General features: G+C 37.8%; 1 protein-coding gene across 1 annotated transcript in view; it reads left to right on the top strand.

Annotated features, from left to right (window-relative positions):
• The first annotated feature begins 1265 nt into the window (after positions 1-1265).
• The window catches only part of PTPRZ1 (protein tyrosine phosphatase receptor type Z1), a 198544-nt gene continuing 177720 nt past the window's right edge, over positions 1266-22089 (top strand). Inside the window, exon 1 of the mRNA XM_037837758.1 lies at positions 1266-1619. Within this exon, the coding sequence (XP_037693686.1) occupies positions 1562-1619 (58 nt within the window). The 5' untranslated portion in view covers positions 1266-1561. The remainder of the gene's footprint in view (positions 1620-22089) is intronic.

Raw genomic sequence — 22089 nt, 5'->3', positions numbered from 1 at the left:
TGGGAAAAGTAGTGAGAACCGGTAGTAACACTTGAAACACTTGAAATGCACTCAGAACCCAATTTTGTCTTCAATAAGTTTTCTTTATAGCTTTTTCAAGCTAAAATACTATTTTTGAGGGAAGAACAGGACATAGGAGGACCCACCATACAGATATCTACATTAAATTGTTGCTAAGAATGCAAGGGATAATTCAAGAGCTTGACTTTGTGTGCCTTACTGCAGACACATAAAAGGTTCCAAATTGGCTCTCATATAAAGAGAAAAATGTACTAACAGCAATAGGATACCATGTAAGTGAAAATCCTTGAAAAGAGCACAATTGTCAGGTGTGTGGAGTCAGGCTCACTGAGTATACCACCAGTTACTTTGCCATCATTTCAGTTAGGTTTCAAATTAATTCAGTAAACACTTAGGGAACATCTGATTTTTTTGCCACTGTGCTAGGAGCTATGGTTATAATAATAAATAAGGCAAACTCACTGCCTTCAAAGAACTCACAGACTGGTTACAGAGACCACCATAAAAACAAGCACATACAGCATGACATTTCCAGTTCTGAGGCAGGAGAAGGCGTATATTTATTTTTGTATACTTTTTAATCAAACAATTAAAAAGTCTTCCCATTCAGAACCCTTGTGAAGCACTTGGCAGTTCCTTAGGGAGGACCTTTGCAGTTTAGAAAGTTGTCTAAGCAGCTGTGCACAGTAGGATGGTTTGATTGGGGTCTTGGGGACGGGCAGGGGAGACCGGTCACAATCGCCGCCGGAGATTATTTGGAGTCAACTAGAGGTGATAGGGTTTGGAAACACTGTGATGATCTGAGGAATGGAAAAAAAGAGGGGAGGGACACCTAGTTTATGCTGGCGCCCCCACCACTTTCTTATTGGACCCACTTAGCACCTGCAGGGAAGATAACAATACACTGAAAAAACATTTCCAAGGGTGAACCGCAAAGGTCAACCTCTGGCTGAGCGGGACAATGAGGGTCTGGTCCCCTCTTCGCTTCCAAAGAAAATGTCTACGCGTTTTCTGCGCGAAGATTCTAAACCTCAGCGAGTTCCCCTAACTCCAGGGCAGTAAAGCTACTGGCCGGGGAAGCGGGAGCGCTGTCGGCAAGTGAATTGCTAACTGGGACTCGCACTCTCGGCTCCCTGCGCGCTAACCCGGGTCCGCGACACGCCCCCAGCGGCGCGGTCCTGCGCCCCCGCCCCCGCCGTGCGCCGCGGCGCGCACAGCCCGGCCCGAGCGCGCACCCCAGCACTCTGGCGCCGCTGCGCTCCGAGCGCTCACACCGCGGCCGCCTTAGCGGCGTAGCAGATAAATCCCCCGAACCGCTGGCGACTTACGCCTCTGCTAGCGGCTCCCAATCTCCCCGACCGTCAAGCATCTCTCTTTCGATTACTCATCTGCTTCTCTTTCTCTCTCTCACACACACACATACACATCATACCAATTCATACACTGGAGGATAAAAAAAGAACATTTCCTTCGCGCCCCCTCCCTCCCAATCCTGAGAAGCAGAGGAGCCGCGCGGTGAAGGGGCCCGGACCGCCTGGAAATGCTAATCCTAAAGCGCTTCCTCGCTTGCATTCAGCTGCTCTGTGTGTGCCGCCTGGGTGAGTGAGAAGACCTCAGCGGGGTTTCCTCTCCGCGGTCGGTGGGACCGGGGTGGGGAGATTTCAGTGTAATAGCTACTTGCTGCTGCCGCCATTTAGCAAGGAAGAAGGTACCGCCGACTTGGGTCCCATGGTGTTGGTGGCCTTAGGATGGATGCCAGCGTCGTGGGAGATTTGTACCCCTCCCCACCTCGCGGGGATAAGTGCTCCGGTCACCAGAAAAAGAGAGGCCAGGTTATAATGGTCCCTTCCCCCGCCGCTCTTCTCTTTCGCAAAGTGTTGGAAGAGCCTTTTAGATACACATAAGATAAAGACATAACCATAAATACAATCGTGATGCGGAGGTAAATGGCATACAGCATTTTTGCTGTCAGTTTTCATGCCACGGGCAGTGTGGGCTTAAATGTAAAATATAGGTCTGATGTGAATTAATCTCTCTCTCGCTATCTCTGTCTCTCTTTCTCTGTCTCCCCTTCCCTCTCTGTCTCTCTTTTCCTGTCTCTCTCACACACATACACACACGCACGCACCTGAAAGATAGTAACAGGAACAAGCACCAACCTGAATTTTCAGTTTTTCTGGACTTTTAATTTAGTCACATTCAAGTTCGGGCAGCTACTTAAAAAAAAAAAAAGTTTCAATCAAAATCTCTATCAACATTTTGCTACTGCTGCCATAGTCAGCAAGCTGCAGGTTGATATATTTATTCATGGATTCATTTTTCATTCACCTCCCTAGTTACACGTTTAATAACTGAAATTGCATTCTGAAATAGCCAGTTAGAATATTTATTTACCTGGGATGCAGATTCCAGTTTTCCAGTCATTTCCCAGGAGAATTGTGAGGTTGGATTTTTGCCTTGAATTAAAGAAATGTCTTTTTTCCTTCATGATGATTTTTAATCATGATGGAATGTAATAGGTTTGGAGGCATTAGCTTTTGCTTCTCTGAAAGTTAGAAACTGTTGTACCTCAGTTTGCGAGTACACATATTAAACTCTTCAGTCAGAGGATCTCAATTTTTTATTCTGGTTTGTTCTTAATAAAATAGATAGTAACCTACATTTCATCTAATAGATGGTGCTCTTATTGGCACAGTAACCTTTACAAACAGAAATCATTTTCATATTCTTACAGAGGATTGCACTGAGTAGAAGGTAATAATTTCCTATAGCCTGCCAGATATCTGGACATAATTTAAATTCCAAGAATTTTATAAAAATGCTTAGGGATGATGTGATACACGCACTTGACATTTAGAACTTATGGACCTGGTTGACTCTAAAACTGGACAGTTGATATCCAAGTGGGGGAGACATTTTTAAAAAGTGCTGTGGTGATCAAATACACACCTGTTGAATTTACATTTTTATCATGTATCTATTTTAACAACAAAGCCAGGTCCCTTGCTACTTAAACTGTTATTTAAAGTAAATTCCACTGTAGTAGGGAAATAAACCTGAGAGTAGAGCATCGTATGCCATCAAAATCACATGCCCTAAGTATATTACCAAGTGATTTAAGAAAAAAAATTAAGTTATAAATTGCATACTATGCAATTTATTCATTTAATATGTACAATTCAGCAGTTTTTAGTATAGTCACAAAGTTGTGCAACCTTAACCACTATCTAATTCGGGGACATTTTAATCACCCCACCAAAAAAACTTCGTGCTTGTTAGCAGTCATTTACCATTACCCCTGACCTTAGTACCTGGCAATCAGTAATATACATTTTGTTTAAATAGGTTTGCCTTTTCTGACCATTTCATATAAATGAAATCATACAATATGTGGCCTTTTGTGTCTGGCTTTGTTCCTTTAGCATAATGTTTTCAAGTTTCATCCATGTTGTGGCATGTGTCAGTATTTCATTCCGTTGTATGGATATACCACCTTTTCAAAAGCTTTTCTGAGTGAAGCATTATTTGTAGCCTGTTGGTTTTGGTTGTGTGGATTTCAGTGGACTCTTTGATGATGTAAACTCTTTGATGATGTAAAATTTAAGTGCAAAGAATTGAATTAGCTATTTAAGAATATCAAAAGCTTCTTTGAGGACCTTGAATGTAGCCTGTATTAGAACTCAAAAGGTGACCATTTTTGTGTCCTTCCATCATTCTAACAAAGTTGGCTTTTTACATTGCCCACCAGCTGACCAATGGTACCAGTATCCTCAGATGAAATGAATGTCTTAATCTTGTGGGAGCACATTTTGAAAAACAGGGGCATGTCATCTATGAATCAGAAATTCAGCCTGTACTTCAATTATTTTTCTCTCAACACCAACCATAGTATATGTGGTTGCAGTTTATCGTCAATCTTTGGAGTCAGCACAGAGGCCTGGCACATATATTAGATGCTCAATAAAGGTCAGTCGACTGAGTGAGACTTCCTATGCAAGATGACAGCTCCCAAGCAACTTGAATGTTAGACTGCCATTCTTACCATTATCCAGGAACAAGTTGCAGAGTTCATTTTTGACAATTAAGAATGTCTTGGTGATCAGGACTTTATCATTTTCTGTGCCCAAACATGTCCTGTGATTTGAATTGGGTATACAGATCAATTATTTCTCTCTGAAATAACTCTTCAAATAGAAGAATTATCCTTAGAGTATGTGGACTGAAAAACAAATTCTTTGTTTCCAAATTACTGCAGTGATCACTTGGGACTAAAGAGAGAAATTATGTTGGGGCAGGTATGGGAGAACTGGTAAATACATCTGTGAGTTCATCTGTTTCAATAATTCTGTTAAGACTGGGCTGCATCCTCAACTCTTTTTTTGCCAGAATTAGCTAGATCAGGATTCGCAAACTAATTTGTATCAAAATCACCTGGTGGACTTGTTAAACTGCAGATTTCTGGGACCCACCTCCAGAGTTTCTGTTTCAATGAGTCTGGGTTGGGGCCCGAGAATCTGCATGTCTTACAGATTCCCAGGAGATGGCAATGCTGCTGGTCCAGTCTGTACTTTGACAACCACTGAGTTAATTTGACATTTAAATTTAAGCAAAGTTTCTGCATTATTAAACAAAGTTTTAATAGGGACTTGATTTCTGTTGCTGAAATCATATGATTTTTAAAAATTGCACGAGTAACTCAAAATTCAATGTTATTCAACTGAAGGAGATTTTGCAGGGATGCAGATATTAAAGATGACCACAAGGTAACTAAAGTAAATATGGACCTTCTAAAATAATTGAGATGTTTTCTACTAGGTGGAGAACTTTACTAATGTAATGACCTGCACAACTCTAGTTATTGTTTAATCTTGACCCACTGAACTGGTATATCTTATGGGATAAATTTCTGTGGCTTTCCTTTAAGGCGGCTTAACTATGAGTCATTGAGGGAGAGGCAGATGTTTTAAGAGCTTTTTAAGGGATAGTTTCTTTCATGTAATGTGAATTCAGAATCTTTGAATTAAGTAAGTTACAGGGCAACAAAGCACATTAACTTCAAATATTTAAATATTATTATTAAATATGCAGTGAATCAGATTCTGAAGTTTTTAGTTATGTTTACTGCTTTAAGAGCCACATTATCTACAAATTATGCTCAACTCTTCTGCAAATTAATTTCTTAATTTATCCTGTGTAGAGAGTCAATGAAATCCAATATATTGTGACTCTCAGCTTGGTCTGTTTACCTCAGAAAACAAATCATAACCGTGAATATAAAATATTCATGCTTTTTTCCCAAAACACTAAATAATTAGTCTCCATTTAGAAAATTAATTACTTTTGATTTGCAGAGTAGAAGATTTTTTATTCCTTTTCTCTCTCCTTTTTATGCAGACTATGGCTGCTTCCGCTCAGGGAAATTTGCCAGAATAAACACTTCATTGATGAATTCATTTCTGCTCTCATGTCTGGACTAGATACTTGGAACTTTGCTTAAAATTTTATGTTGTGGGAATTTTGCTTCTGGCAAAAATTCAAGTTTTTCTGGAAGTATGAGCTGCATGTGTTTCCCCATTCCCCTTACTCCAGAAAGACTTGAGTTATCTGGTAGCTTTGCTTGACTACCCGTTTGCCATTCTCTCTAAACCATAGCATAGAAATGGAGCCCTCACCCCCATCCCCAGTCAGGGACAGAGGACCTCAGAGGAGAGACTTGATTAAGAAGACGTGCTTGTGTTTTGTTTTCAATTATCATCTATTCAGTGTTTACCAGATGCAGCATTTTATGTACGTTTTTTTTTATTTCTTCCTTGCCCAAAATCTTTGAGGTAGCTATTTCCATTTTACACATTATACAGATAAGGAAACTCAGGCACAAAGACATTAAATGACTTAACTGACATCACACAGCTGTTAGGCTATATGTTCCTTCTGATTCTAGAGCCTGAGCCTTTTTCCCCTTTCCTAGGAAATTGGTTTGCCATTTGGAATTTAGTAACTTGCTTCACATGTAATGTGATGCTTCATTTCAGTCTCATTTGCTTTCTTGCAGATCCCTTTTATGACTTTTCCCATGTGCTCCCATACTGCTTTTTTTGGTCCTTTTTTTAAGTTAAAGCATAATTTACCCTTTTCAGTGTACTGTCTTGGAAATTTTAATAAAGGCTATGGTCATGTAACAACTGCTGTGATCCAGATATAGAATAGGTCCATCCATACCACATTTAACTTCTTATGTATTACTTGTTTACTGAATGCCCGGTGTCTGCCAGGCACTGTACTGGGCACTAGTAAGTCCACAGTGCATAGACGTATAGAGCTCTAGTACTTGTGATGTCTGCAATCCAGTTGATCTGAACACCAACTATGTGTGAAGGATAAAGCCCCCATGATTGATCCTGCATGTGTAGGGGCAGGAACAGTTATGAGTGAGCATTTAATTCTAGATGAGATGGCAGTACTGAGGCTTTGATGTGTCCCAGGAGGGCCAGGGAATCAATTCAGTGAATGTGTGTGGGGTGGCGAGGAGAAGAGAGCAGAGTGGGGAGGGCCAGTAAAGAGAAATGTATCTTGAGCCCATGAGAAATGAAGTACAGTATCTTGAGCCCATGAAGACTGTATTTTAGCCAGTCAAAGCCATTGTGTTGGATTAGGTCCTGTCTAGTCAAGCTGGAAATGATCTTATGACCCAAGGCACTTCTTTCTGGAAACCAGGCACATGACAGGTAGTGCAGTTGCATCATGTGAATGTGGGTGCTTTATAGTTTGTCTGCAGTCTTTTCATTAATCCCATAAATGATGTACTGCACCTAACTTACTCCTGCACATAGCAGATGCTCAACAAATAATTGAATTAAATTCAAATGGAATAGGGCATGGCATGTGTTAGAAATCCTCACAGGAGTTGAAAGCAGAAAAAGAAGACTTGCTCTTCTTTTAGGATCTTTGCTTTATTTTCTTCTCTCTTCTCTCCTGCCCTTCCTTCCTTCCTTCGTTCCTTCTTTCCTTCCTTCATTGCTGTTTCCTCTTCAAATTCACTTCCTGTAAGTATGAATTTAAAATAATCAAATAAACTCAAGTTTGCTCAACATCCTGATGAACACTGGAAGGAGGGGCTTGATGCTATTTGATATCAATAGTTATTTTTACTGTGTTAATTTAATATAATCTTGAGGGCTTTGTAGTTAGCATAATTTTAAAAGTATGGGTTGACGGACTTTCTTTCTAAAAATTCCAGCATATTAAAATGGGAAGCTTGTCTTTTATTTTTTACTTCTGCTATTTGCACCAAGATATTAAAGTAAATTCTACTATTCAGGGTACTTGTTAATATGAATTTTGTGGCCTTATTCATAAGCACAAATCAATTAATGTAATATATTAACAAGATAAATTGATTTTACAAGTTTCCTTGGAAATAGATGCCTTATATATTTGGAAATAATAATTTATTAATTAGTAGGAAAGAAGGATGTCTATTAAAATATTCATAGCAGATACTACAGATATGTTTCCACTCTTTGAATATCATTCTTTCCTTTTTTCCCTCTAACTTCTACTTTAGCACTTACTACCTTTTTTTTATTTTCTACTCCTTCACTGTCACTGACTGAACTGCTTGTTTCTTGCATAGTAAAGCTCCAATATATTTACCTAAAGATATGGGTCTTAGTACTAGACATTTCTCTGAACTAATTAACTTAGTACCTTGGGTAGCAATAAAGGAAATGTTGCTGTTTAAAATGACTGTACTTTTAGTAGAGATCATGGTCAAAACCAGAGTCTTAATTATTTGCTTAGAATAACAAAATGCTGACCAGATATAGAACTTTCTAGATCTTCTTGTGGCTTTCCATCACATTGCCATCATATTAAAAATTGTTCTATAATAACATTTCACCCACTTGCATGTTTTCTTCAATGGGAAAAATAAGGGTGGTACCTCACTGGTACAAGGGGAATTGAGCAGAATCTTGGTCTGCCCGCAGGAATAACTGTGATGTTGGACAGAGAGAGGAAGTGGGAGTGCTGTGTAGTGATGAAAAAGTCTCGAATAGTAGGTAGAACTTCCAGTGGGTTTGGAGTCTGAAATTTATCCTGTATACATTTTGGGATCTAGTGAACAATTTTAAGCAATGGAATGACTTAGGTAGCTGTCCTTATTTTAGGAAGGTAACTCAGGTATCATATTATATGGTACATAGAACAGGGTGAGACTGGGAATTAGGACCTCAGTTAAAGGCTGATACACTGTTGAAATCAACGTGGAAATTTGATAATTTTCAGGTATAATACACTTTTTGTACATGTGTTGTACATGTATTGTGCATGTGATAATGTTGTCATGTTCGTTTCAGTGCAAAAAAGGTGGATAACCATTGATTTAGGTCAGTGGTTCCCAAACCTGCCTGCACTTTAGAATTACTTGGGGAAATTTTAAAACATACTGATGATTTTAAAACGTATTGTCCTACCCAAGATGAAGTAGATCATAATGTGTGGGTGTGAGGCCTAGACATGAATCGTTTTCTGAAACTCCCCAGGTGATCCCAGGGTGCATCCAGGGTTTAAAACCACAGATCTAGGCCAGCCTCGTGATTCTAGAAATCTTAGTTGATTTTTCTTAAGGTAGGGATATTGGCAAGTTTCATGCTATTCTAAACAAAGCCAGTGCCACAGGACAAAGGTTCTGGAAACCTTCCCATCCCTCTCTCCTCTTCTCAGGGCAGTTCCAGTTTCAGAGTAATGCTAGAAGGATGAATATGGACTAGAGTGATTGACCTCATATGGTCTTTGCAAGCCAGAGGAACTTCAGGAGGTCAGAAAGTCTTGGAGTTGGTCCAAAAGTACAAATCCATCAGCAGGTGGGAGAATAACTGAGCCAGCCTTCAAAACGGACTTTTACTAGGACTCAGGCACATAATACATAATAGTTTTCCTTGTGTCAACTGCTACATGTTCTTGCTGGACCCGTTTCTTGTTCATTTTCTTTCTCCATGTATATTTTGTTAGAATCAGACTTTTGTTTTCTGTTATGTAAGATTTAGATATATTTTATCATTTCAGTGATTTATTTATGTGTGATTTCAGAAAAAAAAAGCTTTCATTATTTGTCAGATCTAGGCTATTTTTAAAATTTTATTTGAAGAGCACTAATTGCTCCATTTAAAAGTTAACCATGAACTTTTCTAGATAGACCATTTTAATATTCTTAGTGGTCAATAGTGAGGACACAGACAGAAATCAATTCTTTATTGAGTGTCTTCCAATGCTAAATATTCCCCTAGGGAGACTATTCATTTAGTGGTCTGCTGAACCTTTATCAAAGAGAAAGATACATATAAAAGTACCTCTCGAGCCTGTGGAGAATGCAGGGGTATTCGCCTACCCCACCTCCATGGTTGCTAACATGACCACAGACATAGGGGACTGGTGGTGGTTTGATGGGTTGGGCCCTCTACCACAGGTTTTACCCTTGGGAAGACGGTTGCTGCAAAGGAGAGGCTAGGCCTCCCTATGGTTGTGCCTAAGAGCCTCCTCCCGAATGCCTCTTTGTTGCTCAGATGTGGCCCTGTCTCTCTAGCTAAGCCAACTTGAAAGGTGAAATCACTGCCCTCCCCCCTACGTGGGATCAGACACCCAGGGGAGTGAATCTCCCTGGCAACGTGGAATATGACTCCCAGGGAGGAATGTAGACCTGGCATCGTGGGACGGAGAACATCTTCTTGACCAAAAGGGGGATGTGAAAGGAAATGAAATAAGCTTCAGTGGCAGAGAGAATCCAAAAGGAGCCGAGAGGTCACTCTGGTGGGCACTCTTACGCACACTTTAGACAACCCTTTTTAGGTTCTAAAGAATTGGGGTAGCTGGTGGTGGATACCTGAAACTATCAAACTACAACCCAGAACCCATGAATCTCGAAGACAGTTGTATAAAAATGTAGCTTATGAGGGGTGACAAGGGGATTGGGAAAGCCATAAGGACCACACTCCACTTCGTCTAGTTTATGGATGGATGAGTAGAAAAATAGGGGAAGGAAACAAACAGACAAAGGTACCCAGTGTTCTTTTTTACTTCAATTGCTCTTTTTCTCTCTAATTATTATTCTTGTTATTCTTGTGTGTGTGCTAATGAAGGTGTCAGGGATTGATTTGGGTGATGAATGTACAACTATGTAATGGTACTGTGAACAATCAAAAGTACGATTTGTTTTGTATGACTGCGTGGTATATGAATATATCTCAATAAAATGAAGATAAAAAAAAAAAAAAAAAAAGTACCTCTCATACATGACAGAGTTTGCAGAGTATGAGTGTGTGAGTTGTGAATTGTGTGGGGGTGTAGACTAAAGTCATCTCTGGGAAGTTTTCTAGGAGGAGATGGGGTTGGATGTCTACCTGCAGGGTGGGTGGCTAGGGCTCCAGGGGTCACCGTGGGGACAAAGTGTATTAGTGGCAAAAAAGATGGCATAATACACATGCATGAAATGGAAATGAGACTGTGATGTCAGAGGGAGAGAGGAAGTGGGAGTGCTGTATAGTGATGAAAAGGTCTTGAATGGTAGGTAGAACTTCCAGTGGGTTTGGAGTTTGAAATTTATCCTGTATGCATTTTGGGATCTGTTGAACAATTTTGAGCAATGGAATGACTTAGGTAGCTGTCCTTACTTTAGGAAGATAACTCGGGTATCATATTTTAGGGTAGATAGAACAGAGTGAGACTGGGAATCAGGAACCTCAGTTAAAGGCTGTGGAAATCAAAGTGGAAATTTGATAGATAATTTTCAAGTATAATACCTTTTTTGTTATCTACTATATGTCTCTTATGATACCTTATACATTAAGGATACATGAAGTGGTAAATTAATGATTCATTAAATTTGGGAAAGGGAGAAAGTGGTAGCTATCAGGGACTGAAATATAAGTATATTTTTCCTTGTATAATTAAAAATATAGATATCTTGTACTATTTAGGAGTCAGATACAAGACTTACCTATTTAAAAAGTAGGGCCAAATGGATTGTTAATGAAAAATGTTTGGTTATAGTAAAGTTTCCTTTAATGACTTTCAGAGTGGGTGAAGTGTACTGTGTATACACACACACAATATATATGTACATATATATATATTACACACATACACACATCTAAATACAAATATACATTTTGGGGTACTTGAAACTAGATATTGCTTTATTTTGAACGTGTAAAGATTATACCCTTTTGGAAAATTATTAGGTTTAATGATAAGAAATATCATGGATATTTTGAACCTGACTTTTGCCTGCCTCTAACATTAAAAAAAAGTAGATGGGAAGAATGTCTTCTTCTGCCTTTGATGTGAACACACTGCTGTCCATCTCCAAAGGGATTGGGTTCAGTTTAGATGAATGGAACTCATTTCAGCCGAGGTTCATTGAGCACTTACTGTATACCCAATGTGGTACTTGAAATTTTAGTAAATGGTTTTTGCTTCTGAGTAGTAAATCTCTTTACGAATTTAATACTGCTGGAAGTGTACCTGAATATAGAATAAGAAAATTAAATGTTAAATTGTATGGCTTAGATTGTAAGTCTGTGGAAGTCAGAAAAGGGAGAGAGAAAGGCATGAATTCATGAAAAATGTTTCTGTGAGCATATGAGGAGCAGTTCTTCCTCTTGAATATGGAACATTTGCTGTTCATTCGATAATTTAAGCCTCTCTTGCCCCTGCCCCCTTTTATTGCTATAATCAGAAACAAAAGACAAACCTTTATTGCTTGTTTCATATTATTTACTTAAAGGAGAAGCTTGGATACAGAAATTGGTTGAGTTTTGCATCTTTACTCTGAAATGTATTTAGCTCTCCTCAGTATTCCACCCTGCCAAATTCCAAATAATGGTGTAAATAGGAAAATACATAAGCAAAATTTACACATTAAAACACTCTTCTTGTGTGTTCTGTTCAACACCTACTGCTATGGAAATGTCACACAATTTCCGCAGTTAAGTCTGTCCCAATTTGAGGCTTAATTTTTGGAAGTGGCAGCTGCTCTTTTGTGATAAGCTCTTGTTACTGAAATTTCAAAACTTGGATTGGTATATGTAAGATACTTGGCTACCCTGAAGAATTTTGAACATAGATAGCAGTGCTGTCTGTGAAATGGATTCCTGTGAAGAAAGTGTAATGAGTGGAGTCAATTTTAATTAGCCAAGTGTGGCTAGTGCAAGCTGCCCTTAAATCCTTTAAGATACAGCACAACCTGGCCACCATCCACCCCACAAGAGAGTGTCCAGTAATGCTTCTATATTGCCTGTGATTCCAACTAATTTGCTTCCTAACATTTTTATTACTTTTTAACTATTTAGTATAATCTTCTTGGCAGAAGAAGTCAAGCAAATGCAAGATACTTCTGCTTTCCTCAATAAATTATTCAAAAGTTATACCAACTCCTCTACCCCCTAAAAAAAAAAAGATTAAAAAAAAAAAAACTCATAAGAAAGTTTTCCTTTCCCTATTCCAAGGGAAATTTTCATCCTCTTCTTTAAGTTTTTAAAAATGAGAATCCTACAGAATCTGTCAGTTTGGAAAAAAAATACAGCAACTTAGTTTTAGGATATGTTAGAGTTGATAACATTCAGACAAGGAAGATAAGAAAATATTAATTAACCAAATAGTCTTTTTACCAATGATAACATGTAAAGATAACATGTAAACCTTTTACTGTGTAACAGGTTGGGATTTCTCTGAACACTGGCGGAGAAAGTATACTGGGGACTGCTTGCTTTTTAAAATGTGGAGCTTTGAAACTGGCACACAGTCTGCTAGAGGTATATATACATAATTGCACTATTGGAGAACACTCACTGAAAATAAGTCATGAAGAAAAGATTGATACAGACATTTTTTTGAGTGTAGAATTGTGCTTGTTTATTGCATTCTCTTACAACCCAATGTGCTAGACTACGCAGTTCCAGTGAGAAAATTTCAATATGTTCACATACCATCCCACTTAAGATTTGTAGACTGGAGTTTAAGTTTCCACTGATTAACCCTTTCAGAATGTTTATATGGTAGCCAATAATAAAGAATGAAAAGTTATTTGCTTATTATATATAATCCTCATTCATTCACCTAAAAATCCCAGACATACATATTAGTTGATCAAAACACAGCTGGAAAGTTCCACAACATTAAATATAATATTCACATATACACACAGCCATGAAAATAGCAACAACCCATCCATGTTAACCTTGGAAATCTTCACCAACCTGCTCTCTTGTCAAAATGTATATAGTTCAAAAACATGCTATAGGTATTATTCACTTGACATAAATTATTATTTGTCTAAGGTCAATGTAAAAGGGTTTTTTGCAAGTTTGTAGCAATACATTAGAATGTTTTAAGGATCATGCATCTTAGGAGAAGTACTTACTCTTTTATATAGGATATTTCTATAATTCTCAGAAAGAAATTCTTGCAGTTGGCTTCAGTAATGAAACATAGTAGAGGTGTATGAGTCTCTCCATGGAAATCTTTGAGAAAATAATAGATGGAATTCTGTGTTGTTCCTACTCACTATTGAGAAGCACCAATGGGTTCATGCGACTCTTGATGTCATATTATGTTCTTTCCAGGGTGTACAAGGTGCTTCAACCCTGACTGCAGTTTACCCTCTAGCTTTACCTGGACGTCCACATGTGTGCTCCTTCACTTTGACTCAAACTTTTCTTTTTTCCATAGTACCTTTTGGCCCTATGAATGCCTGGTCTTCTTTCATCTCTTCTGTGACACCCTTCCTAATGAATCACTGTTCCTTCCAAAATAAGTGCCCTCTCACCTGTGATGGCACAACACTCTCTTCATGAGTCATTACAGCATTTCTATCTTGTATTTTGGTTGTCAGTTTCCATAGCTCTCTCTCGAAGGACTCCGGTTTCAAGTGGTAGAGCCACTGGGCTCTAAAGATCTCCTGCCAGTATAGTAGGTGCTCAGAATGAAATTCCCTACAAAGCACTTTAAGAACAGAACATGCAATAGCATCTATCCAGTCAAATGTTAACTACTCAACTCATTCAGCTGTATAAAAAAAACACTTGGGATCCCATTTCCAACATTTGGAATTAGAATTCAGTTCACCCTCAAATTCACTCAATCCTTCTTATTTTAAAAAAGTAAACTAAAAGTAGGTCAATCAAATCACATTCTCATCTTGAGAGGTCCAAGAATCTATATAGATTTTGAATTGAATTGGCACACAATCATGGACAACTTCCTAAGGGCTTTTACTCTTGGCATTCAGACTTTAAAGAAAAGAAAATTAAGTGATTGGAATAGAGTACAATAGTTAATGCAAAAGAAGGGAAGAAAGATGACTGTGGCCAGAAACATGAGAGAAAGAGAACTATAAGTTTCTTTATTCTAAGAAGCGGTGGGAGAATCTACTTTTTGGCCTGCGTGGCGGATGTACCATTTCTATGGGCAAGTTTTCCCGTCAAGCCAGGGTTTTAATGAAACACAAAGATACCGGATCCCTCTCGCTAACATCTCCTCATCCCTCCAACACCCCAGCCACTGCCAACTGAGAGAATTTCTTTCAGTCCCTTTTATCCTTTTTGACCAAGAACAAGATCTGAGATATGTGCGATCCTGTTTGATTCAAGAGTGGAGAAAGCACTGTATATTTTAAAGCAACTGGTTACCTGTGGTCAGAAGCTGTATTGTCAGTATTTTATCATGGATCTAATGCTTTAACACTTTTGAGCAGCGTAAGTTTAGATTTGTAGAATAACAGGAATTTTCTTTAGAAAATTGAGGCAATATTCTTGATACTTTAAATGTCTTTTAAAAATGTGAGAATGACAGAGTTTAGCTATAATCTAGCCATCAGTATTTGTCCCCTGTCCTGCTTGTAGCGGCTGTGTGGAATGTTCTAAAACCATGTGGTTTTGTGACAAGAACCAGGGTTTCTTCTCTTTGGGCCCCTGGCCTTAGTTACAGTGTAGCTGGAGAGTCAGCACTAATACGTGTGTTTTACAAAAAAAAAAAAAAAAAGAAGAGAGAGAGAGATTTTTTTTTTAATTTATTTTAAAAAATTGCTAAAGATTATTTTTAAAAAATTGCTGAAAATGAAAGCCCATCAAGATGGAGCGAAGGTTTGATGAAACACTGTAGAAGACAGTGTTCTGTTCAATAAAAATAGTTTAGATCATTATGAGACTAGAAGAAAAAGAGGTTATTTTACAGACTTCTAGTAACTGCCTAATCCTATAAACAATAATAAGGAAATCCAATTCAGAAAACTTAACCTAATTAGAATAGGATAAAGGATCCACTAAAATGCATAATCATTTAGACTGAAAAAAATAGTCATTATTTTTCACTTAGTGTGAATTGCGCTAATATTGAGTAGTAGGTGACAAATTATTTTGAAATGTTTGTTTTAATATGTACAGGACAAAATCTAGTCATTAAAATTTAAGAATTATATAATTATAAAGAGAAAACACCTCCAAGAAAAATGATTGTAATGTTCAGATGTTTAATAAAAAGACACTGAAAGACAGTACTTGTTGAAATAAAGAGTGATGCTTGGATTGAATATTATCTAGGTTAATAAAAGTTTAAAGTCTATTATTTTCATGATAGTAACAGTTAGAAGCAGCAGGATTTCATCTAATGAAGTTTGGCAACCTGTGAGCAATGATTAAGGTTCCAGTGGGACTTTGGGAAAATCAGGTTTTAGAATGCAATTATATAGGGAATGTGCTAAATTATTGAAGTTTTATAATTTTGAGCACTGAGAGGAACTGAGTAGACTTAACATTAACTTTTAAGTGATGCACTCTTTTCATTCTGCTGTTTAAAAGGCTTTAATTGTTTAAAATGAGGCCTGGGTTCAACATTCAGTGTGAGAAGCCTTGCACAGAATTTAGCCATTGTAGTTATGACCCTTTGGAGACAATAAAAATAATGTGGAGGCTTTGTTTTTGAAAAGCTTTCTATGACATCAGAATTTGTTGATAAGAAATTATCTTCTTTGTAAAAGCTGAAGGAAAAAATGTTAGGAAATGTAGGCTTCCTCCTGCCCTGAAGCAAGGCTCCATGTGAATGCTTATTGTCTTTAGTTGCAGAACTCATTTTTTTTTTTTTGCATTATGTCCATTTCATAATTAAAACATTGATGTTTTATTTCAAGTTATTAGATTAACATATGAATATATAAATTAACCAATAATTCAGTTAAAATATTGGGTGTTCCTTTACATTTTACCATGCTGTTGTTCCCCATTAAAAAAAAAAATTCCTTTTTTGACTTCTGTTCCATTTCTGTCCTTCCATTTAGACCTCAATTTTTACAAAGAGTTTTTTTATGCTCACTGTCTTTATTTTCTCTCCTCCCATTCGCTCTTGAACCTACCCTAGAGAGGCTTCTGCTCCCACCTCTCTCAAAAACTGCCCTTCCTAGTCTCTGCAGTTGCCTTGACATTGCCAGTATTCTTGGTTCTCATTTTATTACCTCCAAGCAACTTTTGACAGTTACCTTTTTCTTATTATGGAGACACTTTGTTCTCTTGGCTTCCAAAATATCACACTTGCCTGGTTTTCCTGGCCATCTCACTGGCTGCTACCTCATCTCTTTTTCTGATTCCTTCTCATTCCCCCAGGTCAAAACACTGAAGTCCCTAAGACTCATTTCTTGGATTGCTTCTCTTTTCTGTCTCCACTACTTGGCATAGTTACCTCATCCCTATATTCTCTACAGTTTTGACTCCCAAGTTTATTTTTAGACCTGAACTCTTACCTGAACTCCAGAGTCATATATCCCAATGCCCTCCTAGATATTTAATACACTTCTCAAACTTGCCGTGTCCAGAATCAATCACCTAATCTTCCATCCACCCCAAGCCTTAACTTCCACTGTTTTCTTTATCTCAGTAAATGCCTACTTCACATTTTCAGTTGCTCAGGCCCACAACCTAAAAGTCATCTTTGATTATTCCCTCTCTCTCACAACCTGGATTCAATCTGGAGTAAATTGTGTTATTTCTAACCTCATTATATCTCCTGGATCATCTTTTCTCATGATCTCCATCCACTGATACAAATCTATCCAGTCTTCCAACATCTCTTACTTGGATTGTTGCAGTAGCTTCTCAGCTGATCTCCTTGTGTTTCCCTACAAAGTAGACAGAATGATTTTGTTTAAATATAAGCCAGATTATGTCACTCCCGTACTCAGAGACCAATTTCCTATCTCACTCAGGTTGCACTGTGGAAGCCAGCATCCCTCTTTCTGTGCCTTCTCTAGGTTCTCTTCTTGCCAAGGGTACCAGTCTCCAGAGGTCTTCTGATCTCTTCTCCCAATCAAATCTCCATTTCTTTTTCTTGACTACTCAATTGCAGCTTTCTTCACTGATTATCAGATCAGCGTAATTCACACTGGACTGTGGATAACTGAAAATAAGAACACATTTACATTTTAAAAGGGGAGCACATTAACATCAATGATTCTGTAACTGATATAAGTGCAGAGTAGCTAGTTTTGAGCACTTGGGGCAGCAGGCTTTCTGGGGTTGTATGTTTTCTATTGCTCATACCTAAGACTCAAATCTGTTTGTCCCTCCTCGGGCAATGTGCATTATTCTCTAGGTTGGCAGTGGCTTTATTAAATAAACAACATTGGCTATGTGAAGAGAGAGACCAGCTTGTTATTACTGTCATTATTGATAATAACCATTTGTTGACATGTTTATGGTACCAGATGCTTTGTATTTTTGTTCTTATATAATCCTATTATCCTATGATAGATATTGTTGTTATTCTATTCATTTTTATATTTCCTTAGAGTCACACAACTGCAAGGAGGCAGAGCTAGGCTTGAACCCAGATCTGCTGATTCCAAAGCCTCTCCTCTTAATGAGTATGCAGTTCAAAAATAGGCTTTACCCATAATAGTGGTTGGAGTTAAGATTTGACATACGGAAGTTTGTCTTAACATGCAGGTTTCTAACAACTAGTCTCTATGGAAAAGTATGTAACATGATTACTTTAAAAACCACAACCTCGAGTTTTTAAAAATTGATGCCCTTGTTCTCAAATATACTTCAGTCATGACACTTTTTTTAAAGCAGTTTTATTGAGATATATTCACATACCATACAATCCATCCAAAGTGTACAATCAGTGGCCTTTAATATAATCACAGAGTTGTGCATTCATCATCACAATCAATTTTAGAACATTTTCATCATTACTCCAAAAAGAAAAATCCATACCCCTTAGCAGTCACCTCTAATTCCTCTACCCCTCCCCAGCCCTACATAACCAGCAATCTAATTCTGGCTCTATAAATTTATTTATATTTGCATTTTGTATAAATGGAATCATACAATATGTAGTATTTTGAGTCTTGTTTCTTTCACTTAGCATAATATTTTTTTTTAATTATTGTAATTTTTTTAATTAGGGAAATTGTAGGTTTACAGAAAAGTCATGCAAAACAATAGAGTGTTCTCATATACCCCTTATTGTTGACACTTTGCATTAGTGTGTTACCTTTTTACAGTTGATGAAAGAATATTAAAATATTACTGCTAACTATAGTCCATAGTTTACATTTGTTGTATTTAGTTATGGCACTTTTAGCAGTAGGGGCATTTGTCTTTGATACTCTTCTTCCTCCCTCTTGGCATTCCTCTCTCTGCACTAGCTGACACACAATACTGTCTGGTTGCTTAGTCTGCCCTCTGTCGCTGCCTGTTTCTCTCCCATATTTCACCAAGTTCCCTCCCTCTGGCTAATTAGAAAGTCATCTTCACTTTCCCCACTAAGAGGGAAACCTGAGCCACAGTCTTCCTGCCGGTCTCATAGAATTTCTCTACCCAGAGCTGTGCACAGCAGCTTTCTCTTCCTCCTTCCCAAAGCAACACTCAGTGACTACCCTTACTGCTCCATGGGCAAAAAGGGTCACTGGTCAAGAAACTCTAAGTAGAGGTGGTATCCAGAAATGTGGAGGAGCATGATGGTATAGAAAGGAACTGGTGGTACTTTATGTGTGAACCTGCATAACGCCCATGTTTATGCATTTCACGGCAAAGTTATCCATTCGTGCAGTCCTAATCCATTCATCCATTCAACTAGAGTTTTTAAACACCCATCATTTTTCCTAAAACCTTATAATGGCATAATGGACCCATTGGTTGACCCAGTTTAAAAACAAAAACAGAAACAAAAACTAACCAACCTCAGTAAAGTAGGAAAATAACATCCATTTGTGTGATATTTAAATACTACGGTAGTGGAAAGTGATACCTGAAAATGTGGGGGGAGTGAGTTATAAATTGCTCCCCTGAGTCTTGTGCAGAAGTAAAACAATAAATCATGCCAGGAGTCAAGAGACATCCAAGAATATGTGCAACTTTCATAGATTTCACCCTTCTCACTGAACTCCTGTAAGAGAAGAGAAGATCTCTCTTTTTTTTTTTTTTTGACAGTTTTAAATTTTAATAGATATTACCAAATAGCCCTCCATAGAACTTGTACCAATTTACACTGTCCCTAGAAATCTGGGAGATAATTTGTTTTCTCATACTTACAGCTGTGCAGATTTTTTTTTCTTTTTTCTTTTTTCTTTTTTTTTATTAAATTCAGTTTTATTGAAATACATTCACACACCATACAATCATCCGTGATATACAATCCACTGTCCACAGTATGATAACATAGTTATGCGTTCATCACCACAATCTATCTCTGAACATTTTCCTTACATCAGAAAGAACCAGAACAAGAATAAAAAATAAAAATGAAAAAAGAACACCCAAATCATCCCCCCATCCCACCCCATTTGTCCTTTAGTTTTTATCCCCATTCCTCCACTCATCCATACACTAGATAAAGGGGGTGTGATCCACAAGGGAGAAGATCTCTTTTTAAGCATTGAAATATTTGATAGTTTTTCTCATGTTCTATGCATGGTGGTAAGTATGAATGATTTCAAGAGGGAATATGTCTCCCTGATCCAAAAACAGTGTTGTTGCTTACATTTCAGAAGGTCTCTCTGCTGTTAGAAGAATTACTTGGAAGTCTTTTTTATCTGCTGTTTTGGGTAGCTAGAACATAAATTTCATAGGAATTGTCTCTTTGTTATATTCAAATTTCATTTTCTAAAGCCTGGGAAGCTGAATTTTGCTATCAACCTGTACTTTTTTTTTTTTTTAATAATATTTTTCCTTGCCAGAATAGTGTTACATTCATTTAAATCACTACACTTCCTTCAGGTAGATGGAGGAATAATATTGAATGTGTTTATTTTTAGTAAACTAAGAAGTCTGCCCAAGAGATGGTGCTGAGTACATTGTTTGCTAATTTATACATTAGAGCAAGTTGGGTGCTACCTTAAGAATGAGTATGTCTTCCTAGAAAAAAGAAATATTTTATATATTTATAATCTACAAGAGAGTGCAGGGGACCTCTTAATAAGTAATTGTTGCTTAAATTCAGGAGAAAAATTACTGTAGAATGTGTATGTGAGAAGTAAAAAAGAACATGGACTAGAATAATTAGTGATGGGAAGGCATCAGCTAACATTACAGAAAGACTTCAGCAAATCCAGTCAAATATTTCTATGTATTCATTATCATAAATGCTCATATTTTTACTATATTTTAAATATTTTTTGATAAAAATTTGCCATCACTGCTTTCCTCTCTCTCTCTCTCCCAACTTGTCTACTGAAGTCTTAGGAGAGTAAAAATTTTTTGGCTTCAAAGCCCCTTCAGTGCTAATGGCTTTCATTGGAATGAAATAATAGTGATGGGAACATAATCTCTATTTTCTCTCTCTTCTTTGAAAATCCTATGAGGCTTTGAAGTTCATGTCCCAATTCAAAATGATTACATTTAATTTTGGTTATGATTCAAAATATCTAATTTCTAATAATTTATATGTACTCATAGATGATTTCCAGGTCTCTCAAATACGTTTTATGCATCTTTCTTACTTCATAATGTTCTTAATACTTTACACTCTGAATACATGAAAGATAAATTCCACTATCTGTTCAAATTCATATTAACTTGTTTTTTGAAGTTATCAGAAGTTTATCTTTAAGGTTACTGGCTCAGCTTTCATTTGGAAAAAATGATAATTTAGGGATAATCTAGTTTCTTCCAGACTGCCTTTCCCTCCTGAGAAAGCTTGGATCCTGGAGCTTCTGGGAGTTATTGCTGAATACAGGAGAGGGTGGACAGCTGTGGACTTGAGACAGAGAGAGACTCATGCCCCAGGGCCAGGCCAGGACCAGATCTGATGGGAAGGCTCTGGGGCTTTGGGTGGGCCAGGCTGGGATCAGCCTTCAACTGGAGCTTGATAGATGCCTTGAGGCAGCATTGCATGGGACACTGGAGTGAAGGATCTTTTCACAGACTATTGGTGAATAAAACAGGCCTGTGATGACACAGAGCTCTTAAATTCTAGGCAAACTCTGTAAATATAATTTGTGACTGAGGACCCAGTTACCTAATTGCAGTGATTACTGTGTTCTTCTCAGTGGTTAGAACTTTTGGTACCTGCATTGCCTTTGGAACAGACTCAGATCCATTTTCTGAAGAAAATTGCAGCCCAGGCAATAGATACGATGGCCCAAGTCTGAGCAGAGGTGAGATGGCCATTCATTCAGGAAGAACAGGAAACAATGCCAGGGATTGAAACCTGAGAGACAGGTGTCAAGAGCCCGTATTTGGTTTTCAGAACAGAGAGGTTAAATTCAGGTGCTGGAAAATAAGTGAGAAACATGACCAGAGCTAGGGTAAACAGAAAAGGATGAACTGAAACTTGATGCCAAAGACATGGTCGTAATTCTGAACAATGGTTAAAGTAGGAAATATCAGCCCTGTTAATGCAGAAACCAGTAAAGCCCAGGAGAGACCTCATGCCCTTCAGGACAGAATACTAACATCATCTTACTTGGGAGGCCTTTCTCACCGTCCTAAGAGCATCACTCTTCTGTGAAATCAACTGTCTGATAGTATACATCTGCTTTTGCTTGGATCCCATTGTATGGTAATTGTTCATACATTTCCC

This window comes from Choloepus didactylus, chromosome 5, assembly GCF_015220235.1.
Source record: "Choloepus didactylus isolate mChoDid1 chromosome 5, mChoDid1.pri, whole genome shotgun sequence".
In the NCBI taxonomy this organism is placed as follows: Eukaryota; Metazoa; Chordata; class Mammalia; order Pilosa; family Megalonychidae; genus Choloepus; species Choloepus didactylus.
This window is presented reverse-complemented; position numbering and strand designations above follow the sequence as displayed.